The sequence below is a fragment of the Apis florea genome, unplaced genomic scaffold, assembly GCF_048593485.1.
Source record: "Apis florea isolate Af1SG1 unplaced genomic scaffold, ASM4859348v1 contig_1615_pilon, whole genome shotgun sequence".
NCBI classification, from domain to species: Eukaryota; Metazoa; Arthropoda; class Insecta; order Hymenoptera; family Apidae; genus Apis; species Apis florea.
In genome coordinates, this window is record NW_028256416.1 from 6508655 (window position 1) to 6527162 (window position 18508).

The 18508-nt window shown below is 36.8% G+C and overlaps 1 protein-coding gene across 13 annotated transcripts in view; it reads left to right on the plus strand.

The window, feature by feature from the left end:
- Nucleotides 1-7860: 7860 nt before the first annotated feature.
- LOC100871989 (uncharacterized) overlaps nucleotides 7861-18508 on the plus strand; it is a 53782-nt gene continuing 43134 nt past the window's right edge. For 4 of the 13 annotated variants that reach the window (XM_086904418.1, XM_086904369.1, XM_086904410.1 and 1 more), the window contains exons 1-4: nucleotides 7861-8001; nucleotides 11395-11948; nucleotides 13086-13265; nucleotides 16407-16530. In XM_086904418.1, coding sequence (XP_086760544.1) covers nucleotides 11418-11948; nucleotides 13086-13265; nucleotides 16407-16530 — 835 coding nt within the window. In that variant the 5' untranslated portion in view covers nucleotides 7861-8001; nucleotides 11395-11417. The other 9 variants (XM_031919282.2, XM_086904387.1, XM_012492239.3 and 6 more) reach the window with 8 other exon arrangements.

Consider the following 18508-nt stretch of genomic DNA (forward strand, 5'->3'; position numbering starts at 1 on the left):
ACTATTACTAGTTTCTAGTTTGGAAGTTTATTGAAAAGTTTATTGAAAATTCCAAGTTTGATCCTGATCTTGACACGGTATCATGTTCGAAATAAGTTGAATACAGTATTTAATTTGTTCTCGTGGAATTTTTATCACAGAATATTTAATAATGAAATTACGTGCAATGATTGCAATCGATTAATAACGAAGAAAGAAAAGCAACAGGAAAAAGATTTCTCAAGAGGACTTCGTTCTTCGGATATTTCATAAAATGGTTCCCCAGTTTATTACAACGGGTTCGGAGTAAAATACCGCATCAACAACACGCGTGCAAAGGCATAACACTGCGAAACACCGACTTCGAATCCAACAACAATGTAAATCATTCCCCTCTCAGAAATAGGAAATATATAATCAAAAAAAAAAAAAAAAGAAGTTTAGAAAAATAGAATCAGAAATACACGTATATGATGTATATAAATAGCAGGAACAATTTCCGGTTCCCGTATTTCCTGCGTGCCACAAGCGCAATATTTATTCACGCGGGTACACAAGTTGAGCAATCAGCGAATGTTTACAAGCCCTTTCCCAAATTCATTAACGCGAGCTTTTCAGCTCAAATCCAGTGAAAATATTTCAACAGTGTAACGCACGAAATTGGCGGTTCAACGCCCGTCTGTACGCCGTCTACACCCATCGAGTTTCGCCCAACGAGGGCGCGAAGCAAGCAGAATGTTGCCCTCAACCTTCGTTTCCACCTTGTCGACGAAAGAGACAAGGGTAAATCTTTCGAGGATGTTCACTCGATATGACGACGTCCCGTTGCAAAAACGTGATTGGAATAAAATGGCGAATCATTGGATTCCTTTTCGGTGAAAGAGAAGGCATGGAGAACGACGGTTGGTCGGTTGGTTAGTTGGCTTCTCTCTCTCTCTCTCTCTCTCTCTCCTTTCTGCCCTCCACGCTCGATGATTGAATTTATAATTTTTGAGATGGAAAATTGCGCACGGGGGAGAGTATCGCGGAGAGTATCACGGCCGGGCGTCGATTCATCGCGGCCTCGCAATTTGGCGTGCTGTTAGCAAACCGACGGCTACAAATTGATGCCCTCTGGGCCCAATGTCGGTAAATTAATAGAGGCAGCGTTAGGTTCAATCGATGATGCGCAATAAATTGATGAAATCGTTATTGCACGGCCCCGGTATTATTTAATCAGCGATGCACACTTCATTCAAGCACAATTTTCTGAATAACCGTGTATAACTAGATGCTCGAATAACACGCCGGGGCGGACGGGGGCGGCCATTGTTTCAACGACGTCGATGATACGCTGTAGGACGTACGGCTTCGTGCCACCGCGCTTCGTTAATGACACCGGCCTGCCACCCTTAACGCGTCACCCCGAGTCCTCTCTCCCTCTCTCTTTTCACCATCACCATTGTCCCCTACCCTTTCCTTCGATTTCACGCATAATCGTTCACTCGAGCCGTGAACTCGGGGGCAAGGCTTGGCCGTGGCAAGATTCGATGAAAATTTTCGCGTCGGATTTAATTCGGATAAAACGCGACGAGTGTATGGAATAGCGCGTATAACGTCGAAAATAATGGAACGCTGGACGTATTCTCTTCTTCTTCTTCTTCTTCTTAAAAAACCTTATTCTTTATAAAGTTTTAAAACGCTCCTCTGTTTCGTTTCACTTTTGTTATAACTTTAGATCCCGTTCCACGCGTGTTTACCGCGATACCGCGGCAGCAAGCGTGCACTTGACAGTTAATAGGTAATGGTTATTCCTCCTACAACCGGGGAAAAACAAGTTTATTAAAGATCTGATCTTTCCCTTCACGCTCGACCGAAAAAAAATCTCGTCTGAATATATATATATATATACACCGTTCAACTTTCGGCCTCTCTCCCCAAGTATTCTTCGCCGTTTCGACTGCTCTCTTTTTCGCTCTTTTACTCACCTGCCTAACTCTTTGTCCCCAAGATTTTTATTTCGCCAACCAACGCGGCAAAAATACGTTGTAATACGGACCAGTTAACGGGTCCGTTCCTTACGGAAATACAAGACTTTTAAATAAGACATCCGTCTGCCGTGGATTTCCAGTGAAGGATTTGGGGGGGAGAGGCACAATCCCAAACGAGGAGGAAAAGTATACCGGACGAGTAAATACTTTATTTCAATCTTTAGAGTCTACCGCGTCTCTTATCTGGAAGGTAAGCTACAATGCGATCTTTTCAATCGAGAGATAAAGTGTATTCCTTCACAGACGACGCATTCAGGAAATGTAAGAGCGGCCGGCCGAGGGTTGTAAACGACGATTTTATTCGTCCGTCCACCGACGGTTAACGATCGGATCCTTGGAACACGACCAATGCATTTTATCCAGATCGGCCAGACACGCGAAGCCTTGATAGTTTTCGATGTAATCTGAAATTAATGCACGTTACATGGCGGTGCACAAGCGTGACGAGGACGGGGGAGAAATTTAAGATAAGCCGTGGTCTGAATACAAATTTAAACGGTGGTGTGCACAACGCTCCTCCCAGAAATCGAGATAATACGAGAATTCCTTTCCAGCGGAGCTAGGAGGCTGCTCCGCTTGTTCAACCTTGCGTCTCCATGATACTTTTTCCTCTTTCTCTCTCTTTTTTTTCTTTCGAAAAATAGAACGCTCGAGGAAAAAATCACCCTTGGTCGAGCTTAACGCGCGATTTCTCTAAAAGGTATTAGTCTGTCTCCAAGTCGTCTTGTCGCGCGTATCGCGAGATGTTCGAAATATCGGAGGATGGATGGTTCACAGGCAGGAAGATAAATGGCCCTGCGAATCGAGGGTCTTAAACACCCCTGGTGTTAATATTGCCGGCTAACTAGGAGATTCGTGAGCCACTATTAAGCTCGGGTTACCCTTCGCGTGCTGACCTTGATCCAGACTGTGCTCTTACGACTCTACACCCACACTCGAATCGTCGTTTACGAGGAAACGAACCTCGTTGCAATGTGCTCATGGATTCAGGGTCAGAGTCTAGCGTGGCGCTAGTCTAGTGCCACATTTCTCGAACGATCCTCCAACCTGATTCTCTCTCTCTGGCTACGCGAAATACACGAAACGACCGACTAATTAGCAACGCATCCTCCTCGTCAAGCCGGTACCACGAGGAAGAAGGTTCCGTCGTGCACCAACCACTGGAGCGAGGAGAGAACGGCTCGGTGGTCATCCAAGGCGCTTCCCTTCAGAAGAAATAGCAAGAGGAGAAGTCCCGAAGATGAACGGGACACGGCGGAATAAACAGACGGGCGAAGGAGCGGGCGAGACGGGGTTAAACGGGAGGGGGGGTGGGAGGGAGAGAAGAGAGGGTGTGAGGGAGGGAGAAGGAGGGCGAGAGTGGGAGGGGAGAGGCAAGCGCGTGAAACGAGATAGCGGATAGACTAATAGAGAGGAGAGGAGAGGACGTGGTGCAGGTGCAGGAGAGGATTCGCGTACGGGCGGTTGTGCGTACCAATCGCGGGTGCAGGGTACGTCCGCAGGCACGCAGGAGGAGGCGAAAACCGGGCACAGCCCCAGGAGCGGAGGGTTCCGGCGAACGAGACGAAATCCGCCCACGCTGCTTCCTGGGGAGCGGCGCGCGTCTGCCTCGCGCTGCGACGAGTGCAACGCGTTGAGTGCCGCGTGCGGGAAAACGGGGTTCAACGCGGCTCGGCTGGGTGGTGGCCCGCTGTTCAACTCTTTGGAGAGAAAAGGGTTGCGCGAGGAGCGACAGGGAGAGGGATGCGTGAAGGAGGAAGGGTGAAGAACGAGGGAAGAGGAAGAGGAGAAGGAGGAGGAGAGTGGCAGGGGTTGAGGGAGGGTTGGAGGGGACGGGTGGAAACTGGCGGAGGTTGGGCGACGGGGGTGGCGGCCGATTCTCGGTTGGTGGTAGTGGTGGCGGAGGCTGAAGGGGGAGGAGGGGTGGCGGGAGTGGTGGCGGCGGCGGCGGCGGCGGCGAACATAAAATCCCTCGCACATGCCTGGTGCATTCATTAGGGGGGATGTGTCCGTGCAGCGTACACGTCGACCTGCATCCACGCCACCCTCTCTCTCTCTCGGCGCCACCCCTGGCCTCAGTCGCGCTCCGCGGCCAACTTGGTACACACGCCACTTTGTTGTTTCTCCCTCTTCGAGTTTCGTCCGCATTTGTACGTCATCGACGCCGCGTCGTGAGATAATCGTGATACGCGAGATCGTATATCTCGTCTCGATTCTCTAACGATCGAAAGTTATATATACATATATACATATATACATATATACAATATATATATATATATACGTGTATATATATATATATATATATACACACACACGCACATATATACACGGAAAGTTATATTACCGAATCGACGTCGTTGTGCTCGTTCTCGTCTCTCGTCTGAAAAAAAGAAAAAAGAAAAAAGGAAAGAAAGAAAGAGAGAAAGAAAAAAAAAACTCTGAAAACTCTTCTTCTCGTTTCATCATCGCGTATCGACACCGCGCGCCTCGTCATGACCACCGAGACAAGTTTAAGATACTGACTCCACCAGACTCGGTGCGAACGATGTAATCGTCAAGTGCCGTTGTTTTATTGCCTGTTGTTGTTGTTGCTGTTGTTGTTGTTGTAACTGTAACTCTCTTGTGCGCGGATGTACTGTCCTACGACAGAGATCGCAGAGTTCCCGTGAACGTGAAGAGGAGGATCTTGGTCTCTTGTCCCGGGGAGAGAAGAAAACGTCCTCGTAAGAAATCGTCGCGGAAGATTTTCCGTAGGGGGGATCTAATCCTCCTGAACTGCGTGGTGCGGCTACGACAGGCCGAAAGGATTTCATGTTCACGAATTTCAGTAAACCAGGTAACGATGCGCCATACCCACCAGGCATCGGCGCGTCGATTTTCAGATTTTCAATACGCGCGACACCCTCGCGTCGTTAACCACTCGTCGCGAGGACGCACGTTCGATTTGCGCGCTCGGCCTTCCTCGCGGCCTGGCTGCACGCGGCTGCTGTGCACGCTTAGAGGGGAGGCAACCACGGATACGCGCCTATTCTGCACCTCGAAAACAGCCTATCTACCAGACCTGCCTGACCCATCGATCGCGAGATCTAGAGGCATGCGTCGCGTGTTCCTCCCTCCCTCCCTCTCTCTTCCTCCCTTCAAGGGACTGAGACGCGAACAGAATAGGCCGAGAAACCAGCACCGAACGTGAGACGGATTTATACCACGCTAAAGAACGGCGAGGACGCGGTTGTTGTAGGCCACAATCCTCGATGAAACTATAGCTACGAAATCGGTTTCGTCGATTTCGATTCTGTTTTTTTACGAGCGAGCTTGATAATAGGAGGATTTCCTTTAGGGAAGGAAACGCATCGTTTTTCGCATCGATTGATAGTGGAAAATATGTCGGAATTTCGGCGCAGAGGGAAATTCTACACGGGAATTTCAATAATATACAGTGTAAACTAGACTGGCGTTTATTGGTTTGATCCATCCGATTGAAACGTAAACTAATCCTGGCGCGAACAAAAATACGGGGTGGGGGAGGGATGGAGGGGTCGTCGCTCGAGGAAGGGGTTGTCAATTTTCGAGGACCGAAATACGCGCGTAATTTCTGACCGCTGCAATCGTGCGGCGGTTCCATTGTTTCGGATTGTAAAATGAGATAAATCATATTCTTTCGCACCCTAAATGGGGAATCCATGAAACGAGAGTAGATTTATCAGAGGTGAAACGTTTCGACGTTTCGCACTCGCAAAGACTGACTCTTGCTCAATTAAATGTTGAAAAGTGTATATATAAAAGTCTATATATTTTTTTATACATTCGTATCGTATAAAATATTTAGAGCGACGAGCAGAAGAGAAAAATTAATAAAGAATTTCTTCACAAGTGAAAAATTGTGTAATATTAACTACGCGATATTCGCGTATTTCGCGTTATACATCGTGAATTGAGAGAACTTTGTTTTTCCTTTCAATTTAAGATTCATAATTAAATAGATTCATAATGCACGACGAATAAAATAAAAGCTCATTATCTTAAGTAAAATTCCAATTTTAGTTACGTAACGTAATAAATATTGAAAACGTAGCATTTTTTTTTTTTTTTTTTTTTTTACGTACGATACGATACGGATTGAAGAAAAAAAGAAGGAAAAATAAAGCGAGGGGAAAATATATTCGTTTCCTCGGAATTCAGAGATACGAAATTTCTAGAAATTCGTATGTTTGAACTGCATAAAACGTTTTTCGATTCACGAACGAAATATTTCTTAAGATGTAATTTAAAAGCAACGTCCTGTGGGACAGTCTTTTATAAAACTTTGCAATGTAAATTTTTTTTAGGAGTAAACCAGTCATGTTCCGCACTTGAAAAATGGAATTTAAAAAAGAAAAAAAGAAGAGAGAGAAAGAGACACAAAAAAAAAAGAGAAAAAAGAAGGAGGAAAATTTATAAGTAGAGGTTTGAATAAAAGAGGCGAACCAAGTGCAACATTAGAATTTTCACGGTATTATTTATGCAATATTTCTTCGGTAACATTCTTTCCGTATGCAAACACAAAACATCGTAACTCCTTAGACGGTACATTCCGGTGGACAAATATTGCAACAGCGATATATCAAGATTAATTTTTAATCTGCCGCGATGAGCGGTGGGAAAAGGATTCATAATTTATCATGCGCGTACAGCAGGCTGATACATCGAGTTACGCATAGATTAAGATAAAAAGCATAGGAAAAAAAAAAAAAAAAAAATTAGGAAAATATTATTCTAGAAGCGAAAAAAAAAAAAAAAAAAGAAAAATGTTACAAAACTAACGAACCGTTATCGTTCATTTCATGCTTCGATGGTTTAAGCAGCGTGCACGTTTAAAACTAGCTTAAAAAGAGATTCGAGCATAAATCGATGCGTTTACACTCGATCGTTTCTGTCTCGAACGACAAGGGATAACGGAAAGCAAATAATACTCTTGTCTACTCTTTTTTCTCCCGTTTCTCGAATGCCTATTCTATCCTCGTAACCGGTATGACGCATCGATCGACGGTACGATCCATCGATCGCGCGAAATATCATCCGAGAGGGAGGAAAATTCGTTCGTAATACACGTAACGGTATATAAGTCACGATTTTCATCTGTACAGACAATAGTCGTGAAACGTATAATAGAACGTTCGACGTGGGTCTTGGGTAAAGTTTTCCCTTCGTTTCAAGATCACGGATTTTAACCGTGCTTTTTCTCCTCCTAAGCTACATTCGCCGCATTGTCGCCGAGGAAACGTATGGCCGAGCGCAGCAGCGTGCGTCTTTTATCGGGACGGCGTATTTTATGCGAACTTTCTTACCACTGCATTAAACTTTATTGCACCGTCGCGAATCTCTGTTGCTTTTTTATTCGAGCTTGAATTGTGCACATATCTTTCACGAACTATCGTAAAATTCAGTCCGAACGATGGGGCCAAGCATCGCATTAATATTAAAATTAGAATTAGAATCTCACTCATTAATATTAAAGTTAAGAATTGATTCGAGTATATACAAAAAAAAAAAAAAAAAAAAAAAGAAAAAAAAATAATCGCTCGAATATATTATTCCATCGATTATTCGTGATGAGAGAAGAAATATTATGAATATGGATAAAAAAAACGCGATACGTTGTTACGATCGCGTCGCGTAATTTTCGGTGCGCGCGCAGCTATCGCGCGCGCATGCGCGGTGCGAAAAAATCGCGCCAGCCGCGTGGCACCGCTGCACTTCCGGTGTATACCGCGCGAAGATCGTCCCTGAAGATTTGCCAGCTTCGCACAAGACAGAGAAATGTTTTATTTCGCGACGCTACGTCAACTGTAGGGCAAGAAACAGGCGACGTATCGAACCATACAATACGTCGCGATATAACATACTCCTGCTTCCACTTGTTTTCCTCGTGGAACAATCAAGGCCATCGCGAGATAATTATGCAGATAACAGTGATGCTCGCCGGTATTCCACCTGTATGGAGGATCTACAGGTCCGTTTTTTTGCCTAAAGATAAGATTCACTATATTATTCTTTTTTTTCTTTTTCCTTCTTTTTTTTTTTTTTTTTTTTTTTTTTATCTTCCTCTATATGCCTGCTGTTAACGTTGTCGATCTTTGATCTTTTACACGAACGATACTCGACACTCACAAAAACACGTACATTATATTCTCGACTCGAATATTTCTGTTTTCGATTTTCGTTTGTTCCAACAATTATACTGGTGGAAGGTTCTTTTTTTTTTTTTTTTTTCTTTTCTTTTCTTTTCTTTTTACACTTACACGCATGAGATGTATTATATACTTTAAAAACAGATTTTCTCATATGGTATGTAGAGAGAACTCGTTCGAGGAACCGGTTCGCACAATTAATTGCGTAACCATTTAGTTGACCCAGGATGATGTTGCTAATGTCTAGAAAACGCGGCTCTTTGTTAGAGATAGGTTTGTTCTTCGACGGGATTAAACGGAGCCCGGTGTAAACGCGCCAACCTTCTGATAATTATTCCCAGATGAAAACGAATAAATCCGATCTGATACGATTATCCAATTTTTTTTTTATTTTTTTTTTATTTTCTCCCCCCCTCCTCCTCCTCCTTTCCCTCCCTCTCCATTCTGTCGCAGTCCTGTTCGAGACGAAGGGAAAGGGGAGGGGGGAGGAGGGAAGAAAAAAGAAGAAGAGGGGAAAAAATGGGAAAGAAAAAGAAAAATGGAATATCGCGAGAAATGTTCTGGAAATAGAGTTACGCGATGCGGAACGCGAGCGAATTCAAGCAACGGATCGTTTAAATTTTTCTCTTCGGTAGAAAATTTCGAGTCCATTGTAATACGATTAATATTCTCATTCGTCGCTTGCTTACGCGTATTCGTTAAACGAGACGTTTCTCGTCAGGAATAAATATCCATAGTAATTTATTACGATGCTCGAGCTTCCTTCGAAATTATCGTTTCGAACGTTTCCAGTCGGTTTACCTTTTATTAAAAATATCACGGGCATGCCCGACTGGCAACACTTATTATCCTCGTCGGTCTAATATTCGAAATCGTCAGAAACGCGCGGGGGCTCGAGATAAATTCAATTATAATTACATTTATTTTATCCGCTTGTGTATGTATATGGTATTTCTATTCTACACGCCCATATCTTCGGCGGGGATAACCTCGACGAATAGTAATTTTGCACAGTGTCAATCAAAGTGCGGATTAAATCTGTTAATGACCGAGGCAAAGCTTGTAAATTCGAATATTCGAAAACCGATTAAGAAGATTTTCCAATTTTCCCGCTATCTATTGATTTCGTATGGTTAACACGATTATCAGCCCGATTCGCGGAATGTATCGAAATTAATATCAGAAAGCGCGAATTACCGTTTATTGCAGTCAAATGAAACCGAATGACCCTTTTGCATTGCATGATTTTCCGTGAAATGTAATCCCTTCTCGTATAACTGAGCTCGTTTAACCAAAGAAAGGAACGAAAGAGAAGAGGACAACTTGAAAAGAAGAAAGGAAAAAAAAAAAAAAAGAAAAGAAAAGAAAAATTGCGAGATCTTCGTGTTCACGAATCGTCGTCACGAAGTAGTTACGGAATAAAACCGTATAAACGAACCTTTGGATTAAGCAGCTTCGATTTCTTTTTTCTTTTTCCTTTTTTTTTTTTTTTCTTTAGGATTAACAAAGAGGAAACGGGTTTTGAGACTTTCTTTTTATAGCACTTCGTTCAAGGATCTATGAATTTTACATGTATTACGTGCATTACAACAATGTGACGATGTATAGTTTGTCGCGTTTCACGGAAAGCCGAACTTCCGTGTAACACTTTCGAAAGTATCACGATATATCTTTAAACGTGTTCGCAAACTGTTTTGCAAAAAGAGAAATTGTATTGATTTTTTTGTTTTTCAATCACAAGCTTCTTAAAACGAATAGAGACCATTTCGTTTAATTTGATTTGTCGTGAAAATTATTTTCACGTTTCAAGCTTTTGATTGTACTTTAATGTTAAATATATAACAATTGAAATCATTTATATTTTCGATAACAACGATAGAAATTTTGTTAGTGAGAGAAAAGAGCCCATTGAACGAAGTATAATTTCTGTTGAATTATCGTGTTACGCACAGTCAATAAGATAAATGCATTTATCTCGATATTCGTTTAAAATGTAATTGAATCAGACAAATTCATTTATTTATTTTAACTTTTAATATTTATGTATATAGTTCGTGCATTTTCATAAATAATTTTATTTGGATAGGTTATGTATCGGTATATTGCTTTGAATTTAATTTTATAATTGTCTTATTATTTTGTATTGTTTCAATAATTGATTATTTTTTTTTTTCTATACAAAAATTGAAAAAGAAAAAAGAAACATTAAAAAAGTAATATTCAATATAACTTATTATTTTGTACTTTTCGAAAGATAGATAAATATTTATCTATCAACAATGATATTTTTTTCTAATTTATCGTGATATTTTATAATGAAATAGAATTTATAATAATATCAATGAAAAAATATTTAAATATAAAAAGAAAAAGTCTTTTATCTATTCGAAACTGTTGGGAGAAGTCTTATTGCGTGACTAGTAACGTTTGAATTCGAGCGCCCTTCGCGCCATTCCCCCCGGCAGATGCACGAAGGTCAAAAGTATTTTAAAAATAAGGCCGTAGGCATTGGCAGATTGGTATGGTAGTGGACGTTAAGGGTCGGGTGGCGTTGTAATGGCAAAAAGTTTGCGAAAGGTGAGTAATCATCGGGACGATAAACAAAGTTGGGTCGTTAGTGTATACGATGCGTTAGTTAGCTGGCGCTGGGTTTAGGTAAATAAAACCGCGTGTGAAGCGTGTTTGAATGGTTAGAAATCGAGCATCAACAAATCGAGTTTTCGCGAGAAGGCTCGTGGCTAGACGAGTACGGCCGACAATGGCGCCCAAGCCTCGCGAATATTGACATTGCCGAAAACATTATCTTCGAATATAGGATATTATCATATCCGTGGGTGACACATACTGCGTCGTAATTAATACTCTAACCTTCTTTTAATTCGCGTTACATTTATCGAAGTGAAATCGTGTACAGAGTTATTTGTCGTTGCCGAGGTTATGCGAAAAAATGTTTTCGGCACGTATAGTAGCGACGCGTGAACCCTGAAGGGTTTTACAGTTATACTGCAATGTGGCACATTTGCAGAAGCACGGAGGAAGTTGTGTGGGTCTAGAGTTGCGATATAATCTCTGAGGAGATATCGTCAAGCTGATATAGGAGAGTGTGCGTGAAGAAGGCGTGTGAGTTAACGTTTTAAGGGTTAGGGAGTCATTCTGTAGTCAGGGTGATCAAAGTCTTTAGTGTGGACAGTTCAGGGCAGCTAGTTTGGTTGTAGGGTCGGGATTGGAGATAGACAAGATGGACCAACAGTATTGCCTACGGTGGAACAACCATCCAGCCAACCTCACAGACGTTCTCAGCTCCTTACTTGCCAGAGAGGCACTCTGCGACGTAACCCTGGCGTGTGTTGGAGAGACTTTCAAGGCACACCAGACGATACTCTCTGCATGCAGTCCATATTTTGAGAGCATTTTCCTTCAGAATACCCATCCCCATCCAATTATATTCCTGAAGGATGTCAATGAAACGGAAATGAAGGCATTGCTGCACTTTATGTATAAGGGGGAAGTTAACGTTAGTCAGCATCTGCTACCGATGTTCCTTAAAACAGCTGAGGCATTACAGATTAGAGGCCTCACTGATAATAGTGTAAATAACAAGACAGAAGAGAAAAGTCCATCGCCAGAACCAGAAACGCAAACTGGTATTAGGCATACTGAATCGCCTAACCTTCAGCCTCCTCCTGAAAAGAGGAAACGAAAGGCTTCGGGCAGCTATGATGTTTCCCTTAGTGGTCCACCCAGTGAACGGTTCATGTCAGATTCTCAGGTATGTAATTTTAAATATTGTACATCTTTGTGCATGTAAGTATTATTAATTTCATATTTTTGTTATTAAATAAAATTACATATTGTATTTTCTTTTTTTTTTATAATAATTCTTTTTACTATTATTTTAATATCTGTATACAGAAAGTAGTTATTTAATAAAAATTTAGTAAATATATAATATAGTAAATTAATAATAGTGATTTATCGCATTATAAGTGAGATTCTTATTACTCCAAAAATATTTGTATATATTTTCTGACAATACTTATTATAATTATTTTGTTAATATTTTTTTTAGAAAAAATGTAAAGCAAAATATTATAATTTATGTTTTTTCAACTTTATTACTTTTAAAATTTTCACATACTCCAATAATTGTAGACATCACTTGTTCTATTTTTAAATAATACTTACTTTCATTATAATATTTAAGAAGTAATTTATAAGCAAAGTTAACAAGAGATTATATTTCAATAATATTAAATCAGAAAAGTATTAATAATGATAAAAAAATAATGATATATATTATTTATCTTTGAATATAGAGTATGATATATTATATATGATATAATTTTTTTTATTTTATCGTGCGTTTGTTTAGTAATTTCTTTAGTATTGTGTATAAATTTTTATTGAGATATTAGATGTATGTAAATTAATCGCTTTTGAAGAAATTATTTTGAAAACATATGCTCCCGCGAAGTTATGCGCGTGCGTGTACATGCTTACGTATACATATACACGTGTAGTCACGTGTATATGCGCAAAATTTCCTTACAGATAGTGCTTAAAATTCGAAGATAATGATCGTAATTTATTATCATTAAATTATATATCTATATGATTGGACAGCTTTCCAAATATCTATATTTGTAACCTTGAGGTATATTACAAATGCTGATTTTATAATATCATTTTTGTCACAGATTAATCTCCCAGAAATAATAATATATTGAATTTTTTTTTCTTTAAATAATTTTTCCATATTATAATTTGGATAAAAATGTTTACAAATAATATGCAGTTTACAAATAATGAAAATAATTAAAATTTTATTTAATGCAAGAAATCTTTTTTATTTTAAATATAAATAAACTCAGTTTTAATATTAATTTTATAATTTATCATTTTCCAGACATCGTCACAATGTAGTTACAAATCAAGCCCTCCTGTGATTCCAAAGTCAAATAATGCCATGGGAGCTGATTTGGAAGATGGTAGTCGACCTATGTCTCCTGCATCACAGCCACAACCTTCGATCAAGCAAGAGTTAGATCATCATTTACCAGACTTCCATGACAACATTTCCCTCCCAGTGAGTATTTTTTTTATATAGCTTTTAAATAGTTATAATAAAAATGTTGTTAATGCATGTTAATAATATAATTTGTAGCATGTAAATAGTTTGTGGTATGTGGTAATTTGTAGATATGTACTAATACGATGAATATGCTTTTTTAGTACAAAGTTCATATAGTAATTTCATATTTCATGAAATATATTTTACTTCATAATTATCTCTAATTGTGTTAATTTATTTAATTTAAAAATAAATTTTTTCTTATTATTTATTACAATATTCAAATTTTTTTATACAATTTTGATATGTGTTTTTTTTATATTTGTAGTTATTTAAAGTAGTTTTGGTATAGTGTAAATTTTGATATTAATATATTTTAATTTGATTAATTTTTTGTATTACCTATTATTTTTATTTCAGAATGTTATTTTATTCTTTTTTATTTCTGTATTCTATAATTAATCTATATCTTATTAAAAGATATTGTTATATCATATAATTCAATAAATATGTTGAGTAGATTATATAAAAAAAAAATATGAAGTTTCGTTACTATTCCTATAATCGTTGACTGTCTATTATTTTCCTACAACTACTCAGTCCAAACAAACATGGGAAGGAAGGGATATCATAGAGATACAAAATTGGCTTCTTATATGCTAAAAGACAAAATCAAAAAAAAATGTGTTGATTAAACACATATCCTTTCCTTCTCTGTTGACAGACTAGTGTGGAGTGGGAAGTTCAGAGAGATGGGAAGAGTGACGAAACTATGGATGTACAGAACATGACCCAAAATCAACAAGATTCTGCTGTGATACAAGTTTCTTGTGAAAGCACTATCATGGCTGGAGGTTCTATGTCTATCAATATGTCAGGGACTACATCTGAATGTTATGATAATTCTTACAAATCTTCGCAAAATCATTCTACATCTTTAAAGTGTAATTCACAGAAAAATAGTAATACAGAATTTAGTTCCATTATTGATTCATTTCCAGAAAGTAATGCAAATGCTAAAAAATTTCATGATAACAATGAGATACATAGATCAATAATTGTAAATCCACAGCCAAGCATGTCAGTAATTCAATCAACTTTATGTAATATTTCACAACGTTCTATTCCTCAAAGTAGAAAAACTGGTAAATTTAAAGTTGGATGGTTAGATATGTATTCTTGGCTTCAATATGATGAGAGATCAAATCTTATGTTTTGTAAATATTGTAGAAAATGGAGTGATTCAATGCCTGAAATACGTACTTCATTTGCTGCTGGAAATGGTAATTTTAGACTTGAAATTGTGAATCATCATGATAAGTGCAAGGCTCATAATTTGTGTGTTGCTAAAGAAAGTGAAGCAAGAGGAAATTATACTTATATCATGGAAACATATTGATTTTTTATTATGAGTGCATTTTAATAATATTGATTTGTGATTCATTTTGCTCAATTAAAATTCAGATTAATTTTTATCATAAAAAAATGACTTGTGAATGCAAGACAAAATTACTTCGTAAACATTCTTTTTTTTTTATTTTTTGTTATTAAAATGTTATTAAAATCATATCTGCATGTATATGCATAATTATTTGAGACTGTATAAATACCATCAGTCATGCCATATTATGATAAAATATGTTTGTATGATATTTGTATCATATTAAAAATATACGATGTATTTTTACATCATCATTTTGAAATTTTTGAAATTTTTCAAAAATATATATATATATATTTTTTTTTTCTATATTTAATTTTAACAAATTATATATTAAAGTGCATTTTAAACACAATAAACCCAAATTAAAAATGTGCCTTGCATCGATTTGTTTTTATAGTCGTTATCGCAAATACCTAAAACATTTTTTTACCTTTTTTATCAAATCTTATAATTAATTTTTTTCGATAAAGCAAATGAAATTTACAAAAATGATAATATGTGTAGTATTCAATACCATACTTGTTTTATATTTTTGATTATATTAAGAATTTCAATTTTAATTATAACATCATTTTTAAATATTTTATATTAGTATTATATAAATTAGGTTTGGTATGTGTTTTGGTTAATTAACTATATATAATTAAAATTATAAATTTCATTTTTATTCCAATCATAATATACAATATATGTGTATGTATGCTAAAATTGGTTGATTCAAGGAAAACTTCTTGTTAAAAATATTAGATATTTTAACGAATATTTAATAACATGGTGTAGAAAATTTTATTAATTGTGTATATTGCTTAGATTATAGATTATTTTTAATAATGCGTTAAGAATATATTAGAGTTGTTCATGTTTATAAATTAAGTCGAAGAAAGATATAAATTTTTATGGATAAAATACATTTATATATTTAATTACTTATGACGTGACGTATACTTTTACAAAGTGATTGAATATATTAAAATTCACATTTATAGATTTTTGAATCTAACATTTTTATGTAATAACGAATTTATACAAATAATAACGTGAACTGTTGAATCGCGTTATTAACATTAAAATATTGTTATTGAAGAAACGAATTGCCAAAGCATGTGCATTTTTATAATGATGCGCTTCTGTGATGAATATTTCACGCGTGAAATATGAATGAAATTCCAATAATTATCAAATATTTTTATTATAGAGAATGCTGATTTTATCGTATCAAATATACGAATAAGCATGCATTTAGGATTTCAATGAATTGTGTTTCATAGAATGACAAATCCTTCTCTCTTGTTATTATTAATTATGTAAATAGTAAATAAAAAATTATTGTTATAAGCTTCGTTTTATTTTATTATATTTGCAAATTTTGAATAATTAAAAGTACGTATTATATTTCATATTTGTGTATATTTAAACAAATTTCTTAAACAGCAAAAAGAAAAAAAATCATTTCGATTGCAATGTTTCTGCTCAACTTTTATATTTATTTATTTTATTTACTATCTTTTCAAACGAAATATTAATTTATTTAATTATTTATCCAAAGATTATTTGAAAATTAACTTTTTTCTATCGTTGCTTGTAGCATATAATAATCAGAATGTGATAATATAATGATAGATTTTTCGAGACGGAGGAATTCCGTAGATAAATGATACGAAGTGTCTTTGTTCAACAGTAGAATTTATAATATATAATCGTGACGTGTGCAGGGTCATCCAGTTGGACTGCTAGGAGAAGAAGGAGGAGCAACAACAGGCACGCTAAGCGATGGCGTGTCAGGAATTGAATCATCTGAACATCATAATCCCCCAGAAATGCTCGACGGGCTCGATGGTAAGACCTATAAATATCTATAATTACGATCAAAATTATATTTAGATTTCACGTATTTCCCTTACTTCGTTTCTACATCTACATTATCACGATTATCACGATTATCAAATTAATTTCTCATCATTTTTTAATCAATTTTTTATTTCCGTACAATCCATGAATCTGACGGTGTCGTTATTGTTATATATATTTTTTAATAATAAAAATTGAAAGTAAAATTAAGTAATTAAGAAAAGAATAATGGGAACGAGAGATGGAAATACGCGAGATCTAAGAAATCGAGGGAGATGTGCATGCACGTTTGCAAGAATTTTTGCGCGTCGAATCGTACATAGGCGTACGAAGCGAGCATCCCTCTATTTCCAAGTCTGGCAAGCGTAGTGAGTGGTAACCTCTTTTTAGAAAACACGAACAACTTTCTTTGCTACGACGTATCCTGTATATGTGTATGTGTATATATATGTATACATGAACTGACGATGTGTGTGCGTGTATTATATATATATATATATATACATATATATATGTATATATATATACGGGTATAGATGACACAATATTCATCCTTGGTGTTGTGGTGATGGTATCGTGCATTTGCTATGTCATTATGTGGTAGTTACAAATCCAGTAAGTGTGTTAATAATACATTAGGAATTGTAATACTATATCTAACAAAAATACAATTGGTTCTTTTTCTTTTTTTTTTATTTTTTTTTTCTTCTTTTTTTTTTCTTTTTTTTTTTTTTTGGGAAGTGGTATCGGCAAAGTGGACATTTCTTCTATTGGTATCAGCAAATGGACAGTACACTCTTGTGATTGAATTATTTGAGATAGTTGTGTGATCGATGACTGCGTACGTATGATCTTATGTGTGTTGCCTTTTATTTATTTATTTTTTCCTCCCCTCTTTCTACCCTACACACACGTACAATATATATATATATACACGCATACATACATGTATACACGCATCCACATTTACCTTCCTACCTATTCAGTGGATCTGTGTGTGCGTGGTCAAATAACGGAATACAGTGTGAACATTTTTGCAAGAGGCCTTTCGAGTGAATGAGTGAATGTCGCGTGAGGAACAAATGTATATACGTGTGTCTTGTGCCTATAGTTATAAAATTTATTTATAAACGAGTACATATATATATGTATATACGTATATATATGTAAATATATCCCATACATCTATATGTACGTGTGTATGTATGTATATATATACGTATATCATTATCATTATCACGGCGGGATTCTCTGTGCATGTCTTTTACACACTGTTTTCTCTATCCTCTTACAAATACCTTTATGCCACATCTTACGTCATCTACGTAACTGCCGATCTTAATCTTACATTCTCACGCGTCTCTCTTTACGCTATTTGTCTTTAACATGTGTATCGCCAGTTTTACACGAGTATATAAACGAAAATATTAGCAACAAAATACGGATATAATAACGCGTGCTGCGTTTTCTTACGTAAGTGATCGAACACGAACGTCATACCGGTTCGGTAGCAAAACGAGTTACATAACACGGTCGTTTTCGATGGTATAATCGTGATTATTCTTAAGGCGATTTTCGTCGCGTGTGATTGTCTCAAGAGAAACAGGTTGCGTTATACGTGACATCGATGGTCAGAGAATGTAAGGATTTTGTTGCTAACGTGATTGTTCGTTTAACCTTTCTTTTTTTCTCTTTTTTTTTTCTTTTTTTTTCTTTTTTTTTTTTTTTTTTTTTTTTTTTTTTTTTTTTGAGAACTATTGACGCTCTTGCAGACACATCGTCGTCATCGTCGTCGTCGTCGTCATCGTCGTCGTCGTCGTCGTTGTCTTTTTTGTCATCTTTGTTCCTGACATCGTTGTCGTTTTAATATTTGGTTTTACTTTAATTCATTGGGTAAAATGGTAAGGGTCATAGACAATATTTTTAGAAAAGAGTTTGAGTCTCTGTTTTAATCTCCACGATATTT